The sequence below is a fragment of the Typopeltis vanoorti genome, chromosome 6 (assembly GCF_054136105.1).
Source record: "Typopeltis vanoorti isolate ZY-2024b chromosome 6, IOZ_Tvanoo_1.0, whole genome shotgun sequence".
Taxonomy (NCBI): Eukaryota; Metazoa; Arthropoda; class Arachnida; order Uropygi; family Thelyphonidae; genus Typopeltis; species Typopeltis vanoorti.
Window position 1 is genome coordinate 47,517,955 of NC_143554.1, and position 17,350 is coordinate 47,535,304.

A 17,350-nucleotide genomic window follows, 5' to 3' on the forward strand; every position below is an offset into this window, starting at 1 on the left:
TAATGGAACACTTCGTTTTTATGTTTCTCAATGAGTATATACCTGGATTCTTTAGCATCTCTCTCAGCTCATTCTGATTGTTGAAAAATCTTCACGTTCGCTTCAACAATGAACTCTAAACAGGTTTTCGAATTTTATTTATTTTTTTTATTTTTTCATTTCCCATTGTTGTGAAATGCGCGTGTCCATTGTTGGAACTGCATTCATAACTAACATCACTGCGCTAAATGTGCAAATGAAAACATCCGAAGTGAATGTGACTAGAAAAAACAAAGAAACCCGTGTGGCTTTTAATATTGAAAACAGACGGTGCAGAGAAAAGTGAAAACAAAAGACGTCCGAAAATAGATAGGAGAGGGGGGGCGTGGATCATAGAAAACGGAAACTAGATGAAAGGGGAAAAGGAAATGAGAGAAGTAATGAGGTACAACACTGTCGCGTCGATCGTTTAGGACGTAGTTCGCTCTCTGAATGAACTAACAGCCAACAGACAGTATCTTCTCTCAAGCAGCGCTACAGGCAAATCACGTGATCATCATCCTTCCCCACGAAACATACGGAGTAGAAAGCACTGACCTGCTCAGTATACATTACTCCTCACATAACTAGGGTGTTACAGCGCCTCGCGCAGATATTTTCGTGTTCGTAAGAGAAGCCGTTCGCCATCATGCGTCTTGAGAGGTGAAGGGGTGGGTGCCACTCCCGAGACAAGCCTCGATCTTAAAAATGTTTATTTTGGAGCCAAAATGCTGAAGGATGCCATGATAGATGGAAGCGACTCCTATGAACTTCTTTTACATTTTTTGCTTGTTTTTCTGACACGTTTAGATCTTAATGTGTTGTCTTTCCATCACCTTGCTGTTTTTCTTGCTAATTCCAAACAGATGCGGCAGCGAACCGTGGAAATTGGACGCAACGTTACCTAAAATGTGTGACGAATTTCCGTCTGACACGCCTCTGCTGTACCAGGAACAGGACGAATCACGTGACCCGCGAACTGTGAAAATTATGCAGACCGATGAACTGCATACTTTTTCGCGTCATTACTAAACACCGAAAATAAATGGCCGACGATTGTGACGCCCGGTGAGTTTCAAACCACGCGATGAGGGAGTCTGTGAATTCAAAAACTGGTTTATCTCAATCATTCATGCGCGGGTTCGTATAGATAATTCGTTTAGATAACCTGGAGCGATAGAACAAAAGGGAAGAGACGGAGCGTCCTGTGGGAAGGTAGCAAATGGCCGACAAATCCCTGCGACTGTCGTACACTAATCCGAGGATCAGTGGCGACAGACATCTTCCTGCTGCTGCGATGCATCTAATAAGAAGGTATTTTTAGACGCCAGTGGAGGATTAAGGTCACGACGTGGACAAGGGAAACAGGTGGAAGGGAAACTCATAGGAGCAGAAGGCCATAATTGGATTCTTTTTTTCCCCCTCCCTGACATCCGTAGAAGTTTTCCCCCACCTTACTTTATAAGTCAACATCTTTTATCGATCTTACTCTGTTTTTACACCGAATTCCCACCATGAGCATTTATTTCTTCGGAAAATATCGATTCCGCTGATCAAACGCATTCAGAGCCGAGCAGCTGTTACTGGTCTGATCATTCCCTCCGTAGCATTGCTGTCTTCTCCCCTCCCTCATGTTTTAATGATGCTTTTTTTTCTCTCTCATCGACTTGATTAAATTGTAGAGAGAGAGAGAGAGAGAGTTCGACGACCAACATTGTACAAAAACAACTTAGTTTTTTAACAAACTAATCTATTATAGAATGAACCCCCCCCCCCCCGAGATTTCTTTGCTAACGTGAAGTTCCTGGAAAAAGAAAGAACTGGATTAATGCGACCCTGAAAAGTATGGACAGCCAAATGGCTGCTCCGAAAGGTATTTGTCGTGTTGACACTTTCTCTGTTCACACTTGATTGCAGAAAATCAAATATCAGAGCTGTTTCGTTAATTACAAAACATCTGAATCCCGTAATTGCGACACATCGAAACAGTCTTTCGCTCCCCAGTATTGTACAACCTCCCTCTTTAGAAATCGGTGTTTCCGACAAACACATTAACCCAATTGTCGCTCCTTTTCAAGCACACTTCAATTTCTAATTGCCGACCCGAATTTATCGGGGGTGGTAACTATTTACATTCACCTTAGCTTAACCGCACGTCAACATATCGGATGATTCCATTCATAGAAAGAGAATCATTTTGACCTTTAATACGAAATTCATTTCCGAAGGTTCCCCCCCCCCCCGGCCGGTGTCACTACCCCACGCCTTCTATTGAGTCACGTATTACTCGAGACTTGGCATCCCATCAAAGGCTTCTATTCGTATTCTGCTACATAACGCATCGTTTTTCAAAAATGTGTCATCTGCACGAGCTGCGGCATCTCCATCAGTAACATGTTTACGTTAAGCGTGGCTACTGTAGATCGTAGCGAGAGTTGAAAACAGGGAGAGGGAAAAATAAGTGGGGAATAAAAATACCCGCCGCTGTGAACTCCTATGAAATACATTTAGCTATTTTGATACCGCTGACGTCTGTAATCGGAGTTACTGGAGACGTTCCTACAAGCATACACTTCCGAGGAGTAATTATAGACTCTGATAGGAAGATCGTAGAAGAATATCCTGTAGGAGGAAATTATAGTTCTCTTTCTGCAACATAAAACGGATCATCTGTGGTCTCCTACAGGAAGATCGTAGGAGAGAAACTGTAGTCTCCATCATTTTAAAAATGGGTTAACCGGTATTCTCCTATAGCAATATCATGTTTGTTCAATCGTCGTCTATTGTAAGAGACAATTGTAGTCTCCTATAGGAGAAAAATATAACTTCATACAGTAGCATCATAGAAGGGGGGGGGGGGAACTATAGTTCTCCATATTTGTTTGAATTATCGTCTGTTGTAGGAGATGATCACACTATATTGTAGGAGACATCAGAAACACAGGAGGAAACTGTAACCCTCCTTCAGCAATATAGAGCGAGTCAGCTGCTCTTACGACAAAACCAAATTTAAATCGATGCACATCCGTAACTTGCATCCTTTCATACGCCAGCAAATTCCGCCTTCCGTCGAATTCGCACGAAAATGAGATTTAAAAACGGAAACTTGGTCACCACTACATGAAGCCTCGCAGATGAAAGACCGCATTTCGGGAGGAAAAAAAAAAAAAAAGTTGCCAAGAATCGTCGATCGACCTGAAAATGCGTCTCGTGTATCGTGCCGGAAGGATACTATGAGGTCAGCTGACGTGACGAAGGAAGACAAGCGAGACGCTCGAGTGTCACGCTTTGCTAGGGTGACAAGCGAAGGAGAATGTGGGCGACTGACGATGTGGAAGAATAAGCTGGCGATGCCGATGTGGGTTGCTTAACCCGTTACACTTTTGTCCGCAGATTGTACGTAACTGAAAATCGGTTAAAAAAGAAATATCTATATATAAGTACATACTGCGCCGTCTGTCGGTCATTTATTGGTTGTATTTTAAAAAAATGTAATATTGCAAAGAACTATTAGTAAACTAACAGCCTTCATTTGTTTTTATTGTTTCTCTCTCTCTCTCTAGCAGTAATTACCACCATTACGACATGTTGCTGATATCTGGCGAATGTGTGTTTTTGACTCAACGGGTCGAGATAACAATCTCTCACCATACCTGTATTAGCTCCGGTGAGAAAGCTATCGTTCCAGCAAAGCTGATATACGTGTCGTGCCTGCTGATGACTGTTGACCTAATTCTTGTTTGCTTAACAGGAAATCGCGAGGGACATAACGTGGTAACCGAAGTCTGGTCACACCACCGGAGGTGCTACAACGAACAATCCAAGGTTGAGTTATACGGATGTTGACCTACGAACTTGGATAAAACTGATACACATTATTATTATTATTTATTATTATTATTATTATTTAGAATTTTAACGTTTCTTAATTCGTTTTTAAGTTAGTAAAACGCTTTAAAAAATTAAATACATTTTTAACAAACGTAAATTAGTGAACATCTCCAGATAGACTACTTCTCTATGTAGGTTGCCATGACAGTGTGTTGGCAGTCATTGTTGACAGCGCTATATATTAACATAGAAAAACAAACGGTGCAAAGGTGATGTACCTTCATCCTCTATGTCTCCTTTCGTGTGTGAGTGTTATAAATATCACCGAATCTCTTACAAACACTACACGTGGAAAAAAAAATAAAAAAAGTCTCAACGCCTCTTCTTGTTCTTCCTTTTTTATCACTCGAGGCTCAAAGATTAATTAGCTCTATTGTTAGGAAAGACGTTTTTCGTCGGTAATTTTCAATAGTGAAGTCCTATTTTTGATCTGTTTTACGGTTGCATAAGCGCTAACGGGTTTTTATTTGTGTCTCAATGAAGGTGCGGTTTTACAATGAACAATGGCAGGTGCGGTTTTACGTAAAAATTAAATTCGGGTCTTATTGGAATATGAGGATTGAGTTAAACTTTTATCAATTTCCTTATACTCGTTTTACTGAATAATTGTTGCAGTTGAATCTAAAATTTGAATTCACTTGCTGTCATAATTTATGACGTCTTATACAAGAATAGGATTAATTTGTTTTTCAGTCGACAACAATAGTTATAATAAATTTAGTTTAATCCTTTCTCCAAGTGTAAGCAAACAAAGTTTGCTTACGCTTGGATAAAGGATTAAACTAAATTTATTATATTCCAAGTGGAAAATAAACTTCCAACAACAATAGTTATATTTCGTGGCAACTATTATTTATTTTTATTTTATTTCTGATTCTTTCGAATCATTTCCATAGTTGTTTTGGTTGATGAACCAGCAAAAGTACTTCTTCAATAACACGGGAATGAATTGACCTGATTGAACAAGGGACGTCCACCAAAGAAGAGAACTGCAAGTAAACAAAAGAAAAAAAAAAAAAAAGGATATTTGTCATCTAATGTTTTTATCAGAAATGTTTTCCATTGATTTTGCATTAATCTTTGCATATTTCTTCAATCATTAGTCATCTTAAGAACATCAAGTAGACCTACATTGTAATTGTATACATTCTTATTATAAAAAATTAATCATGTAATGGAACTTAAAATAAACAGTGTTTCTTTTAAATGACTCAGATAATAATATTTTAATATACGTAAAAGATACCAAGCTATTTTAAACCTGGTTTTAATCCATTTCCCAAGTAAGCAAACAGACAAGAAAGTCAAGTTTGTGCCTGCAAGTAGTGCAAGTCTGGGTGGTAAAGGTGGAATAAGTTCTGATCACTATTCTTAATATTTTTTTAATATTAAGAATAATTTGAGATTTTTATTTAATAAGGTTAAAACACCTTATGGCAACTTGTTCTGGTAAAATACTTATAAGCTCTGTATTACTAAAATCTTGGTATTTCTAGCCTGGCTCCCACTGATGAGACCTCAATAAAGGTCAAAACCGGTCTGGGTGGTGGCCCCCTTACCTTTAATGCATAGCATCACACATCTCCTCAAGGAGATGGGCTGTGCATTAAGGGTAAATATTAAGAATAGTGATCAGAGCTTATTCCATCTTTACCACCCAGACTTGCACTACTCGCAGGCGCAAACTTGGCTTTCTTGTCTGTTTGCTTACTTGGGAAATGGAGCAAAACCAGGTTTATATTTATGTACATATAAAATAGCTTGGTATCTTTTACGTATATTATACCCAAGGTAAAAGACTTTCTAAATATTTTAATATAGTTAATTTATAATTAAATATTTTTATTAATTCAAATATTAAAATATTTTAATTAATATTTTTAAAGTTGAATTTTAAATTATATTTCCTCCTCGAACATGAATGATGCCATAAAATTTGCTTCGGTTCACATTCTTCGCGTGCAAATTACTTAACATTACAGCTTAAAAGGACGCGCAGACTTTTATGTGCAGAAATTCAAAGTAAGCAAATCCCACAATCGCCTTCTGTAGAATGTTGGCTCGCGATTCTGCAGCAGTTTCTTCTCGAGCCCAGCGGATGTATCTTTATCCGATTCACGTGATCCGAGTGGGAGCCAGCAGAGGAGAGGCATTTAGCAGTCGTTCGCCTGGAATAGGTTTTGAACAATTAAACGCCGCATAAATTCCGCTCTTTGAAGGGCCCATAAAGAAAGCACACGTGTCGTTTGTTACGGGCGTAAGTGGGTCATCGGTTGTTATCTGTGTTAAGTCATCGTAAGTAAATTGGCTCGCCTCTCCAATTTCGAAGTGCAGATGAGAAGGAGACTGCGACGGTCACATTATATCCGGGTTAACTGATTAGATCGACTGAATCCGAGTGCGATGGGGTCAAAGGTAAAACAGCCCCCCCCCCCACACACACACTTCCTTTAACGCGTGATTTATTCATTGGCATTCGTCTTGCCAACAACTGCGCGCGCTGTTCTCCTATACGGTAGTGACCTCATCGCCGCGCGTGTCTTTATTTCGGAACGGTGCACTTCTGAGGGCAAATCTTAAAGCTCTTGTCGTACATTGTGTCGCTGGCTCGTGAGGCATTTCCGACACAGTCCTGAACAAGCGTGCCGTGCGTAGCTGTTAACGCGAAGAGCGGGGAAGAAGGGGAGGGTAGAGAGAACTGTTGCTATGGAAACAGTTGTTTGCTTACAGTGGTTCTGCCCGAAGATGGCGGCCGAAATAAATTGGAGAGAGGCTTACGTTGTTTAGACGTTTTTTTTTTTTTCACGTCATTCGACCCCTCTCCCTCTCTGTCGACGTTGAAGTGACATCGTAAACGCTGTTTCTTATATGCACTTAGATGGCTCATTAAGGGAAAGCATGTTAATGAGGACACGACGAATCGATAATGACATCGACGGACTGCATTCTCGCCACGAATTTCCTTCTGCGGAAGTCTCCATGCCAGCGCAATGTCTCGCTCCATCCTCAAGTAGGCATCACTCGTGATGAACGAACCCACCGCGAAACACTGTCAGGACAAGACATCCGAGCGTTGCCGCTGCTAATGAGGCATATCTGTACTCGGTCCACTTCGTTTCACGCGGGTTTCGCTCCGCAGTTTTCTCTCCCGGCAAATTTGTTGTGCGGCTTCAAAACATTTTCCGAACAGAACACACCAATCACAAACTCCCTCCGCTCTCCTTCTTCTTTCTCTTCTTCTTATGTTAATGCCCCAAAAGAGAGAAGAGAGGTGGCAAAAGCAAGACGCCGTGTGTGTGTGTGTGTGTGTGTGTGTGTGTGTGTGTGTGTGTGTGTGTGTGTGTGTGTGTGTGTGTGTGGTGTATAATTTTTTCGTTCTATTTTCTGTGTGTAGAACTTTCTATCATTCTTTCTTTTCCTGTCAAACTTTTACTCAGTAAAAAGAAACCTGTCCACACTTCCGAAGCAGTGGCGCGGAAGTACTGCAGAGGTCATCCTCACCACGCAAAAAGGTCATGCCTATGTTATACCGTGATTGTGTGTGTGTGATATGTTATCACGCTTAACGATCTCGCCTAAAAAATTAAATACATTTTTGACAAATGTAAATTAGTGAACATCTCCAGAAAGACTACATCGCTATGTAGGTTGCCAAATGGTGCAAAGAAAAACAAAGGTTGTCAAACGAAGAATGGAGTGTGTAAGAACCTTTCACCTCACTCACACACTCTACTTAACCCAGAAAGGACAATAAGTCAACCTCCGCTTCCGTCCAATGACGACCAGAAAGTCAAGACCATTTTCCCTCAAAACTCCAGCGCGATATTAAGTCAAAGGTGAAATACAAACACTTCGCACGCGAACGAGATCTCCGAAAAGACTGACAAAGTTCATATAGAAGGAATCCCCTGTTTGCCGAGAGAACTGTTGCCACAGCAACCTCCACATCGGCGACAGCCTCTCGCTGCTGTACTAGTAGAGAGCGCAAGCCGTGCAAGAAAAAAGTCTGACGTTAATTCGTTCCCCATAATCAGCGAGGCTTCTATTGTTAGTTCTTGCTTTTCTTATGTTCACCGCAGAAATTCCTGGCGAGTGAAATTAGCTAACATGTAACATACCGAACGTGTTTCGTGTGTTTGCCAAATATTGTGTTTATTACAGCTACAATGTAATCCAGGCGGAGAAAAAATAAATGGCAGAAACGAAGTATTTTTGTACAATGTTTCTTTGCGTTGTACTACGTATTTTTACTCATGAGAAGAATACTGTTTCTACGCTAGATGGCACCACTAGACACTGCTCCCAAACAATGAACTCAGCAATATTAATAACTGCTTTAATTTGTGTAATAAACAAATATTTTCGCGTTAAATTAGTAGGGGGGTGGGGGAATGTCTTAAATCTTCCAAACATTTAAATCGACAGTTTCAAATGGTTCTATACTAAAAATATTTCTATTACACTTCTTCCATGAAACAGCAATCGCTCAATTCTCTGTTGCTTCGAATGGACGCCAGCACCACTTGCCGGATATTCCGGGAAAGTCAGTGACCTGACGATGAATCCTCCCTCGTTTAAACACTGGCATCTGTTTGTCTGCATCCTTCCGATTCCCCTGCGATGGCTAATTTTAGCCACTGTCTTGTCTGAAACCCTCCTTACCTGGATTACATTTAATTCACAGCCAATCGGAAGTTGCCTGTTAAAAAGGCGGGAGTATACAATTACACGCGTCACGTGACTTCGTTAATCGTTTGCTGTGTTCGGAACATGAACGCGAGTCCACAATTAGACGAACGACCTTCAGATTTTAAGATTTATTTAATACTTTTTTTTTTCCAGTTCAGATTAATCTCGACCGTGTCGCCCTCTTTCGAGATAATCTTTTTTTTTGTACATTTTTTCACGCTTGAATAGAAGTCAATATTAAGATTCTATCTCGATAATGATAGTTCACAGGTTGGTTTTCGTAAACTTAATCAAAATAAATGAACTCTTTTACGCATGCGTGTAAATAAGCACTGCATCTGGTATGTAGACGTTTGGATACTACGAATATGCCAATTTTCACCAGGAGGTGAAAATCATCGACTATTTGAAATGTTGCACTCTCTCTCTCTGCTATTAACAATGTCGCATCTATGGTCCGTTATCGTAATGGGTTAGCCAGGAAGAATGCAAAGAGTAAATACTGTGATCATGACGCGGGAGGAGGGGAAGAAACGAGGTTATTACTATCGTTGATAGTCGAGACAGTACTGAAGTGGCTTTGCTACTATTATGATCTTTGACGAATGTATGGATTGGTGATATCCAGAGTTAATCTGGATGTTTAAGTCACTTTGAGAAGTCTTTCCATTGTTAATAGGACAGACAACTTGTAAATTAAACGAGTCTTGATATATCTTCTTTTCTTTTCCCCCTAAATGGGAATTCTTTATAAGAAAGTCTATGGAATCTCTCGCTTAATGGTTTTATAACAATCTACACGCGGTGCGGATACACATTACCCAACCCATACACATGTATGGGTTAGGTCTCAGCAGGTGGTCCAGACCACCTGCTGAGGTTGTCTGTTAGCGTCTCTGCCAACTGCTAGTCCTCATCCTTTGGATTTCGTTTCTTGTACTGAATTTCTTGTAAATTTCCACTTAATGTGGCGCTGAATAGGATGCAAAGAGGGTGCTCAGTCGCTCACACAATGCTAAACTTGGATACAAGGCACTGACGCACGCACGCACACACACACCAATAACCACGTCTACGGAGTGTGCTGGAGGTAGGCCGTGGTTTCTATTTGCAGCGTGCACTGATTTCCCTTATCAGTTGCGGCGTGGCTACCGGGCACGTGCTCTTACTCCCCCCCCCCCCCGATTGTAGTCCGTGCTATTGTGCCGATACCGCCAACGCTTATCAATCACGTGACCGTCTCTTTTATCTTTTGCAGGATCCGTCTGCCTTTGTGCTTCCCAAGATCGTGACGGAAGACGTGGACAAAATGGCGGCCGCCGTCGACGACGAGTGCGCCACCCCACCGGCCAAAGGTCGCATGCGATCCCTCTCCGGCGGTGCGTACAGACTCGCTCCATTGCCTCTAGCCGGCCGGATGCGGCGACAGTCGGGTGACGATGTGCTTTCGGGGATCAGCCCATCCCGTCGGGCTGCCCTCTTCGATGCCTTCCGTCCACGTTCGAAGTCCGACAGCAAAAGCAAGAAACCAACGTTCCTGGCCAGTCTCAAGAATTCCGTGCAGCACACGCTCCTCCAGTCGTCCTCCCCCAGCGGATCTCCGAAGTCTTCCCATCAGACGGCGAACCACGCGTTCATGAACAACCACCTGGACCCTTTCACTCACGGAGATTTTAAAAGGCCTCGATCCGGTTCGGACACCAAAAGTGGACCGATGTCGAAAGTGATAGAGATGTTCCGGAACAGGTCGAATTCCGTAACTTCGGATCTGAGGTTCAACAAGGTAAGCCATCTCTCTCTCTCTTTCCCTCCTGATCTCTCCACGCGTCATCCATTTTTCATAACAATGTCATTTTATTGCGATGCGGAGGATGGAAAAGATCGCCTCTAGTAAATTTGTTTTAGATTTTTTTTTTTTCCCATCAATGACAAGAATTGATTTTCTGGTACAGAAAGCGCCTTTCAGTTTTTCCTTCAGAGAAATATATATATAAAAAAAAAAAAAAGTATGGCAAGCAAATTTCCCGATTCCAGGATTTTCTTAATTCATAATATAATCCAAAAGTCCACGCTGCAGTTGTCAGCTTTTTTATTACATAATTTGCCGCTTGGAGGCGCTTTGTTCGTTTTTTGACTTCGCAGCCAAAATCTTGACGTCAATGCAACGAAAATTTGCAATTCTTTTTATATATATCAACTCTGCCAAATGAGGTAACGAAATCTGGACTTGCAGCATCGATTTTCAACCTCTTTGAAGTTACGAGACACACTGAACAGAGCTGTAATATTGTCAAGGGGGGATTTTATCATTTAAGAAACGAGAATTAAGATTGTGCTTAAAAGTTCAATAACTGAACTTTTAATAGTTCAGTTATTGAACTATTAAAAGTTCAGTTTAATAATTTGTCATGAATTTCAAAAGATTTATTTTTAAACTGTGTGTTCATATTTGTTATTATTTTAATGATTGAAATGAGATAAATTGGCTTCATTATACGTTACTGGAACACGACGGGTTGAGAATTAAGCCTGACGGTATTACCAGAGCGGGTGCAGTCACACTTGATTCATTGTCATCATCTGATTTACGTTTCTTAATTAAAAAATGTCCGTGTCTAATGTTGTGATTGTTGTCGTGTGGGATTTTCCCCAGTTTTCCTCATCCGTCCCTTAGAAACGGCTCTGCCCTCTCAATGAGGGATTTTAAGTATTTTTGGCATCTCCTTTGACCAGCAGGTTCGACACTGGATTACCCGAAGCGTTCATTGAAGTTTCTTCAACAGATGACGCTGTCGAAGTGAATATTTTTGCCCTTTAATATATAACTGACATACATTTATAATTTCATAACACATCACGACATCGTTAAATTAAAGGGATTCTCATCGCTTTTTCAAAAAGGTGTTGCTCCACTGCATAATTCATGGAAGGAGAAAACCTCACTGGAAAAATAGGCCGTCGGTGTCAGTGATACCATTTTGATTATTAACAATGGAAATAGATATTACAATGGATTACACGACAGCGCGAGAATTCTTACTGATAACAATGGAGGCAAGAACAGAGGGTGAGTCAGGACGAAGTTCTTTTGATTGTTATCCGTTTCAACACAAAAAACGCCACTCTGTAAACTGATATGCGTATGCATTGTTAAATCGTTCCAGGAAATTCGTAAACAAGTTAAGTATCTTAACTGAACGTGTTTATCTAAACGATTAAAAAAAAAAAAAAAAGTAATACTCAAAGTTGGCTTCCTGCGTGCATTTTTAAATGCTGACTCCAATGCCATCTTTAATACATTGGATCATTATCGGTAGATGGCAGCACGTGGCATTTGTTGGCATGTCATCAAATGGAAATAATGATAGTGTCAAACACGTAGCTAACTGTCAAGTCACCCATTCGATCTTCGGGCGACAGTTGGCACGTAACTTCCGTATGAGTTTCTTAGATATAAATAGGGATAAATGTGAAGACGATCTAATCCAGTATTCACTCAATTCGAATCCAAAAATCTTATAATAATGGAATAATAGAGAGAATAGCGCAGGAAAAGGATTAGAAAGCGTGTGGGTTCGAATCCCTAGCACTGGAGAGACATTCAAGAAGGACTTTTCAGAGTGAATTAACCGATTTCATTTTCCAGAGAATGGTGCACTCAGCAGATACATAAGGAGGGGGGGGATAGGATTAAACCCTATCCGTACAAAATTACAAAAAAAAAAGAGAAAAAAACAATAAAAATTCATTTGCTTAAAAATTTCAAAAGAATGCGATAAATATAATTGAACTGCATTATATATATATATATATATATATATATATATATATATATTTCACTGTATGGTGTGCAGTTACTATCCTATAGTCGACCATGAAGAAACGGAAATATTTTACAAGCTATGCTTTGGAAGTTGGAACCTCTGCAACGCCCCAAGCTGTAAATAATTACAGGGAAGAAAACATTGAAACTGTGAGTAAAACGAGTGCTGCAAGTGCACTCCATGATGATGTCAACTTAAATACGAAAGGAAGGTCGGCATCTGATATTCCTCGTTTGAAAACAAGAAACAGAGTCTTCAAAATTGGAATGTGCGAACATTATATAAACTAAGGAACTCTGACAATCTTATACAGGAAATAAAAATACTTAAAGTTGATGTGATGGGAATCAGTGAAACAAGATGGCCTAACGCGGGAAAACTAGAAAAAGATGGCTTTATATTTGTATATTCTGGTGCAGAGAAGCACGAATATGGAGTGGGTTTCATGATTAAGAAAGAACATCTTTAAACGTCTAATGGGGCGGCTGTGGCTCATAAACGAAAGAATAATACTTATTAAATTAGTCGCAAAGCCTTTTAACATCATAATTATCCAGGTTTATGTCCCTACGATGAATCACAATGACGAAGAAATAGAACATTTTTATAATAACTTATAAAAATCTATAGAATACGTAAAATCAAACGAGATAGATACAATTCTGCATTCAAAACAACTTGCGCATAATGAATACTTTCTTTCAACATCCAAAGCGCAGACGGTATACTTGGACAAACCCAGATAACTCTATAAGAAACCAAATAGATTTCATGATGATAAATAATAGATACAAAAATAATATAATCAACATAAAAACATACCCAGGTGCTGATATAGGTTCAGACCATAACCCTGTTGTGTCCACTTTAAAAATTAAACTAAAAAACATATCTAAAAACAATCATACTGAAAGACTTGACTTCACAGCTCTGAATATACCTGACAACATAATGGTGTTTAACTCGGAAAGTAGGATATAAACAGAAGAAGATATACTTTGTAACACAGAGGTAATTGAAAACAGGTGGTCCAATTTTAGAAGTGCAATATAAGACAGCTAACGAGGTTATCCCAAAAATTAAATACAATAAGAAAAAACCCTGGATGACCGAATCAATACTAGAATTTATGAATGAAAGACGAAAAAAGAAAAGTACACAACAGTATAGAATACTCAGTAAAATTATAAAAAATGAATGCAGGAAGGCTAAAGACAAGTGGCTAAATGAAAAATGTAAAGAAATAGAGGAATTGGACAAGAAACACAACAGTAAAGAAATGCATAAGTCAATCCAAGCTCTGACAAATAAAAAGAAAAATTTCAACCATAATCCTTGTATAAAATGCTACTAGAGACACAAGATATCATAAAAAGATGGAAAGAATATGGAAAAGAACTGTTTGGCTCTGATTGCACAGACGCACCAGATATACAAAATATGGATGGTGAACCAATTACATATGAAGAAATCGAATATGCTCTAAGTCAAATGAAAACAGGTAAAACACCAGGTCCTGATCAGATCCCTATTGAATTGTTAAAGAAAGTAAATGAACACACACTTAATGACCTAAAGGTTATTAAAAATAACCTTTAGGTCATTTTTCATCTTCAGGATTTTCACCTTTTTCACCTTAGATCATCAGGGATGTATCCTGAATCATAGATGTTATTAAAAATAACATCTATGATTCAGGATACATCCCTGATGATCTAAGGAAATCCATCTTTGTCACTATTCCCAAAATTCCCAGAACTTTTGAATGTTCAGAATCTAGACCAATAAGTTTAACAAGCCATGTTACAAAATTAATACTGAGAATAATCCTAGAAAGAATATAAGACATTTAATCAGGTTTTCAAAAAGACAAAGGTACAAGAGAAGGAATCTTCAATTTGAAAACATTATGTGAAAGAAGCCTTGACAACCAGAAAAGCATACATCTTTGTTTTATTGATTACACCAAAACATTTGACTCAATAGATCACAAGAAATTAATACATATCCTACAGATAATGGGTTAAAAGGAAAAGATCTACGTATAATTACAAATATATACTGGAATCAAATGGCTTCAATAGGATATAAAAATACATATTCTGGCAACTTTGAAATCAAGAAAGGAGAAAGGCAAGGATGTGTCTTATCATCCTTACTGTACAATATATATAGTGAGCAAGTTTTTAAAAATATTTCAGAACTGAAGGGTGTAAAAGTCGGAGGTAGGAACTTCAACAACTTCAAGTATGCAGATGACACAGTCCTTATAGCTGAATCTGAAGATGATCTTCAAAACTCGCTCACAGAAATTTACAACAGAAGCTTAGACATGGGATTAATTATTAACCTAAAGAAAACAAAGTGCATGATTATATCAAAAGAACCAATAAATAAGAAACTAAACATAGCTACTTAAGTATAAAGAGCTAATAAGCTTCGTTTCGGCAATGAAAACATTACTTAAATAGCGATCTGAACTTCCCCACCTTTGCAACGAGTTGCCCGGCATTGTACTACGTACTAAGATCACTTGCATTGGCTAACGCTAGTGTCGCCGATACTTTATAGTTTACTATATTCGGCAAGAAACTCTCTGATTCCAATCTTTGAGTTTCTTATTCGGTTTTAAAACTATGTGGGATTTAATATCCCCTTAATTTAACTAAACATAGCTGTTGACAAAAAAAAAAAAAAATTGAACAGGTTCAGTTTTTTATATATTTGGGAAAAATGTTTACAGACAGAGGAAATTCCCTTAAAGAAATAAAAAGAAGAATAGAGAAAGAAAAGTCTTGACTGATATGAAAACTGTTCTAACATCCAGAGGCATTAATATAGACACAAGAAAAAGATTAATAAAATGCTCTATCTGGTCAAGCCTTCTCTACAACAGTGAAACTTGGACTCTAAATAAAGAAGCAGAGAAAAAATTAGAAGCTTTCGAAATGTGGATCATCAGAAGAATGTTAAAATACCATGGACAGAGAAAATGAAAAACGAAGATGTTTTAAAGAAAGCAAAAATGAAAAGAACATTAATGAAAATAATTAAAGAGCGAAAACTTAAATATTTTGGACATCTAACTAGACAAGATGGCATTCAGAAATTAATATTAGAAGGGAAACTGGATGGAAAAAGAGGGGGGAGGTAGACCCAGGAGAATGCGATTTGAAGACAAGGACTGGACTGGCTTGAATTACCCTAAATGTTCCAGAGCAGCAAAAGAAAGAAAAAGGTTCTGTGGCATGGTTGCCAACTTCCTTCTAGGGGATGATACTTGAAGAAGATGGTGTGCAGACATTTTGTATGAATAATTTCAATTGTTTAGTCAATATTCAATTGTCATTTATAACTTTTGCTTTTTCTTAATATTTTCTTATTATTTTATTCATAGAACGTAAAAACCAGTAAGAATTCGATTTAAAAAAAAAAAAACTTTCCTATTTGGATTCGGTTTTCATTTAGAGATTTGATAATAAAGTTGGCAAAATAATCTTAAAAAAAAAAAGATAAACAGGGATTGATTTCATTCTTACTGCGCAAGTGATAAAGAAGAGTTAAAAAAAAAAAAAAAACAGACCGTCATGGCCTAGCTATAATCGTGTTGGAAGTTTCATACAACCCTAGGTTCACGCATGCGCATTTGTCTTGATTCAGCGGATTTTAACAATTAGATGTTCTTACCACAATGGAAATAGACCAATAGGATTGATGCACGTGCCATGTAGTTTTTCCCAGATATTTACTTGAACAGAATTATAATTTTATTTTGATGTTTTTTTATTTTTATTGTGTTTTCGTTATGAAATTTCACATAAATCGCATTTTCGTTTAATGTTCTCCGTAAACAAAATCTCGAAGCAGATACTTATGTTAGCGTAATAATAAACATGTTTTGGTGTGGGGGAAAAAAAAAAGTCTTGCATGCTTTAATTCTTCGTGAGCAGCTACAGAAGATTAAAAACGAAGGTTTGATTTCACTTCTCTCCATTCTTCCATCTGTCTATCTAGCAAAGTATTACGTGAACTATTTTCGTAATCTCAGCGCCAGTTTCATGTCTTTCTCCAAAGGTAAACAGCAACCTGTTGGAGATTAACTTTTCACAGCCTTCATCCTTTTACAGCCACACCGTCAAGTTTCGTTTTTCATGTGTGTGCAAAAGAGATCTTTATTTGAGCTCGAATTCTTTACCTGTACTAAGATGCGCTCTGATTGGTCATTTCGAGAGGTTATTTTTTAGTGCTGGTTTTATATCAAGTTTGGGTTGATATTGTCATTGACGTAGTTGATTCAGTAATGTGCGACTGTTATTATTTCGTCAATACGGTGAGTATTATTTTATTTTCTTAACGCAGAAGTATTCCATTTGTCAACCGGGCGTTGCAAACTTCTGCGGAAGTGTCGCAAATAACAGACCGATGGGAAAACGCATCTAAATCGAATGGCCTCGATTTAATGCTTCGGCGTCTCTTCAAATAGTATTAGCTCGATGAAAATAGGATTTTAATAGAATTACTTTATTGTATTATTATTATTTTTTTACTTCTACGACAGACATGATTTTTTATTTCAGTGTTATCAAGGCAACAACAGGTTCTGTTTAAGTCTATTGCGTAAAAAGTTAGTTTGCCTCCCAAGAATGAATCCCACGACTTTCCATTCTACGTAAAATTCCAACTTTTCTAGATTAATTCTTTTTAAGAACAAAACAGGCGTCCGGAAATTCTTAAATATAGTGGTATAAAGGTTTTACAGTAGTGAGCTGCACTACTAATTAGCTATACTACATAATTCAGACGACGTGAGGAGTTGAAGGAGCTTCCTCAGCAATAGCCAAGTCAGCGTCTTGGGCGTGGGCAGCAGGTCCCCCCCCCCCCAGTTAATCTTGGGTTTTTCACTCCGCAAGCAGGCAAACCGACCCCGT

General features: G+C 38.6%; 1 protein-coding gene across 1 annotated transcript in view; it reads left to right on the forward strand.

Annotated features, from left to right (window-relative positions):
- The window catches only part of LOC150105438 (uncharacterized), a 458,416-nt gene that overhangs the window by 116,237 nt on the left and 324,829 nt on the right, over window positions 1-17,350 (forward strand). The window contains exon 3 of the mRNA XM_090393963.1: window positions 9,857-10,381. Within this exon, the coding sequence (XP_090250089.1) occupies window positions 9,857-10,381 (525 nt within the window). The remainder of the gene's footprint in view (window positions 1-9,856; window positions 10,382-17,350) is intronic.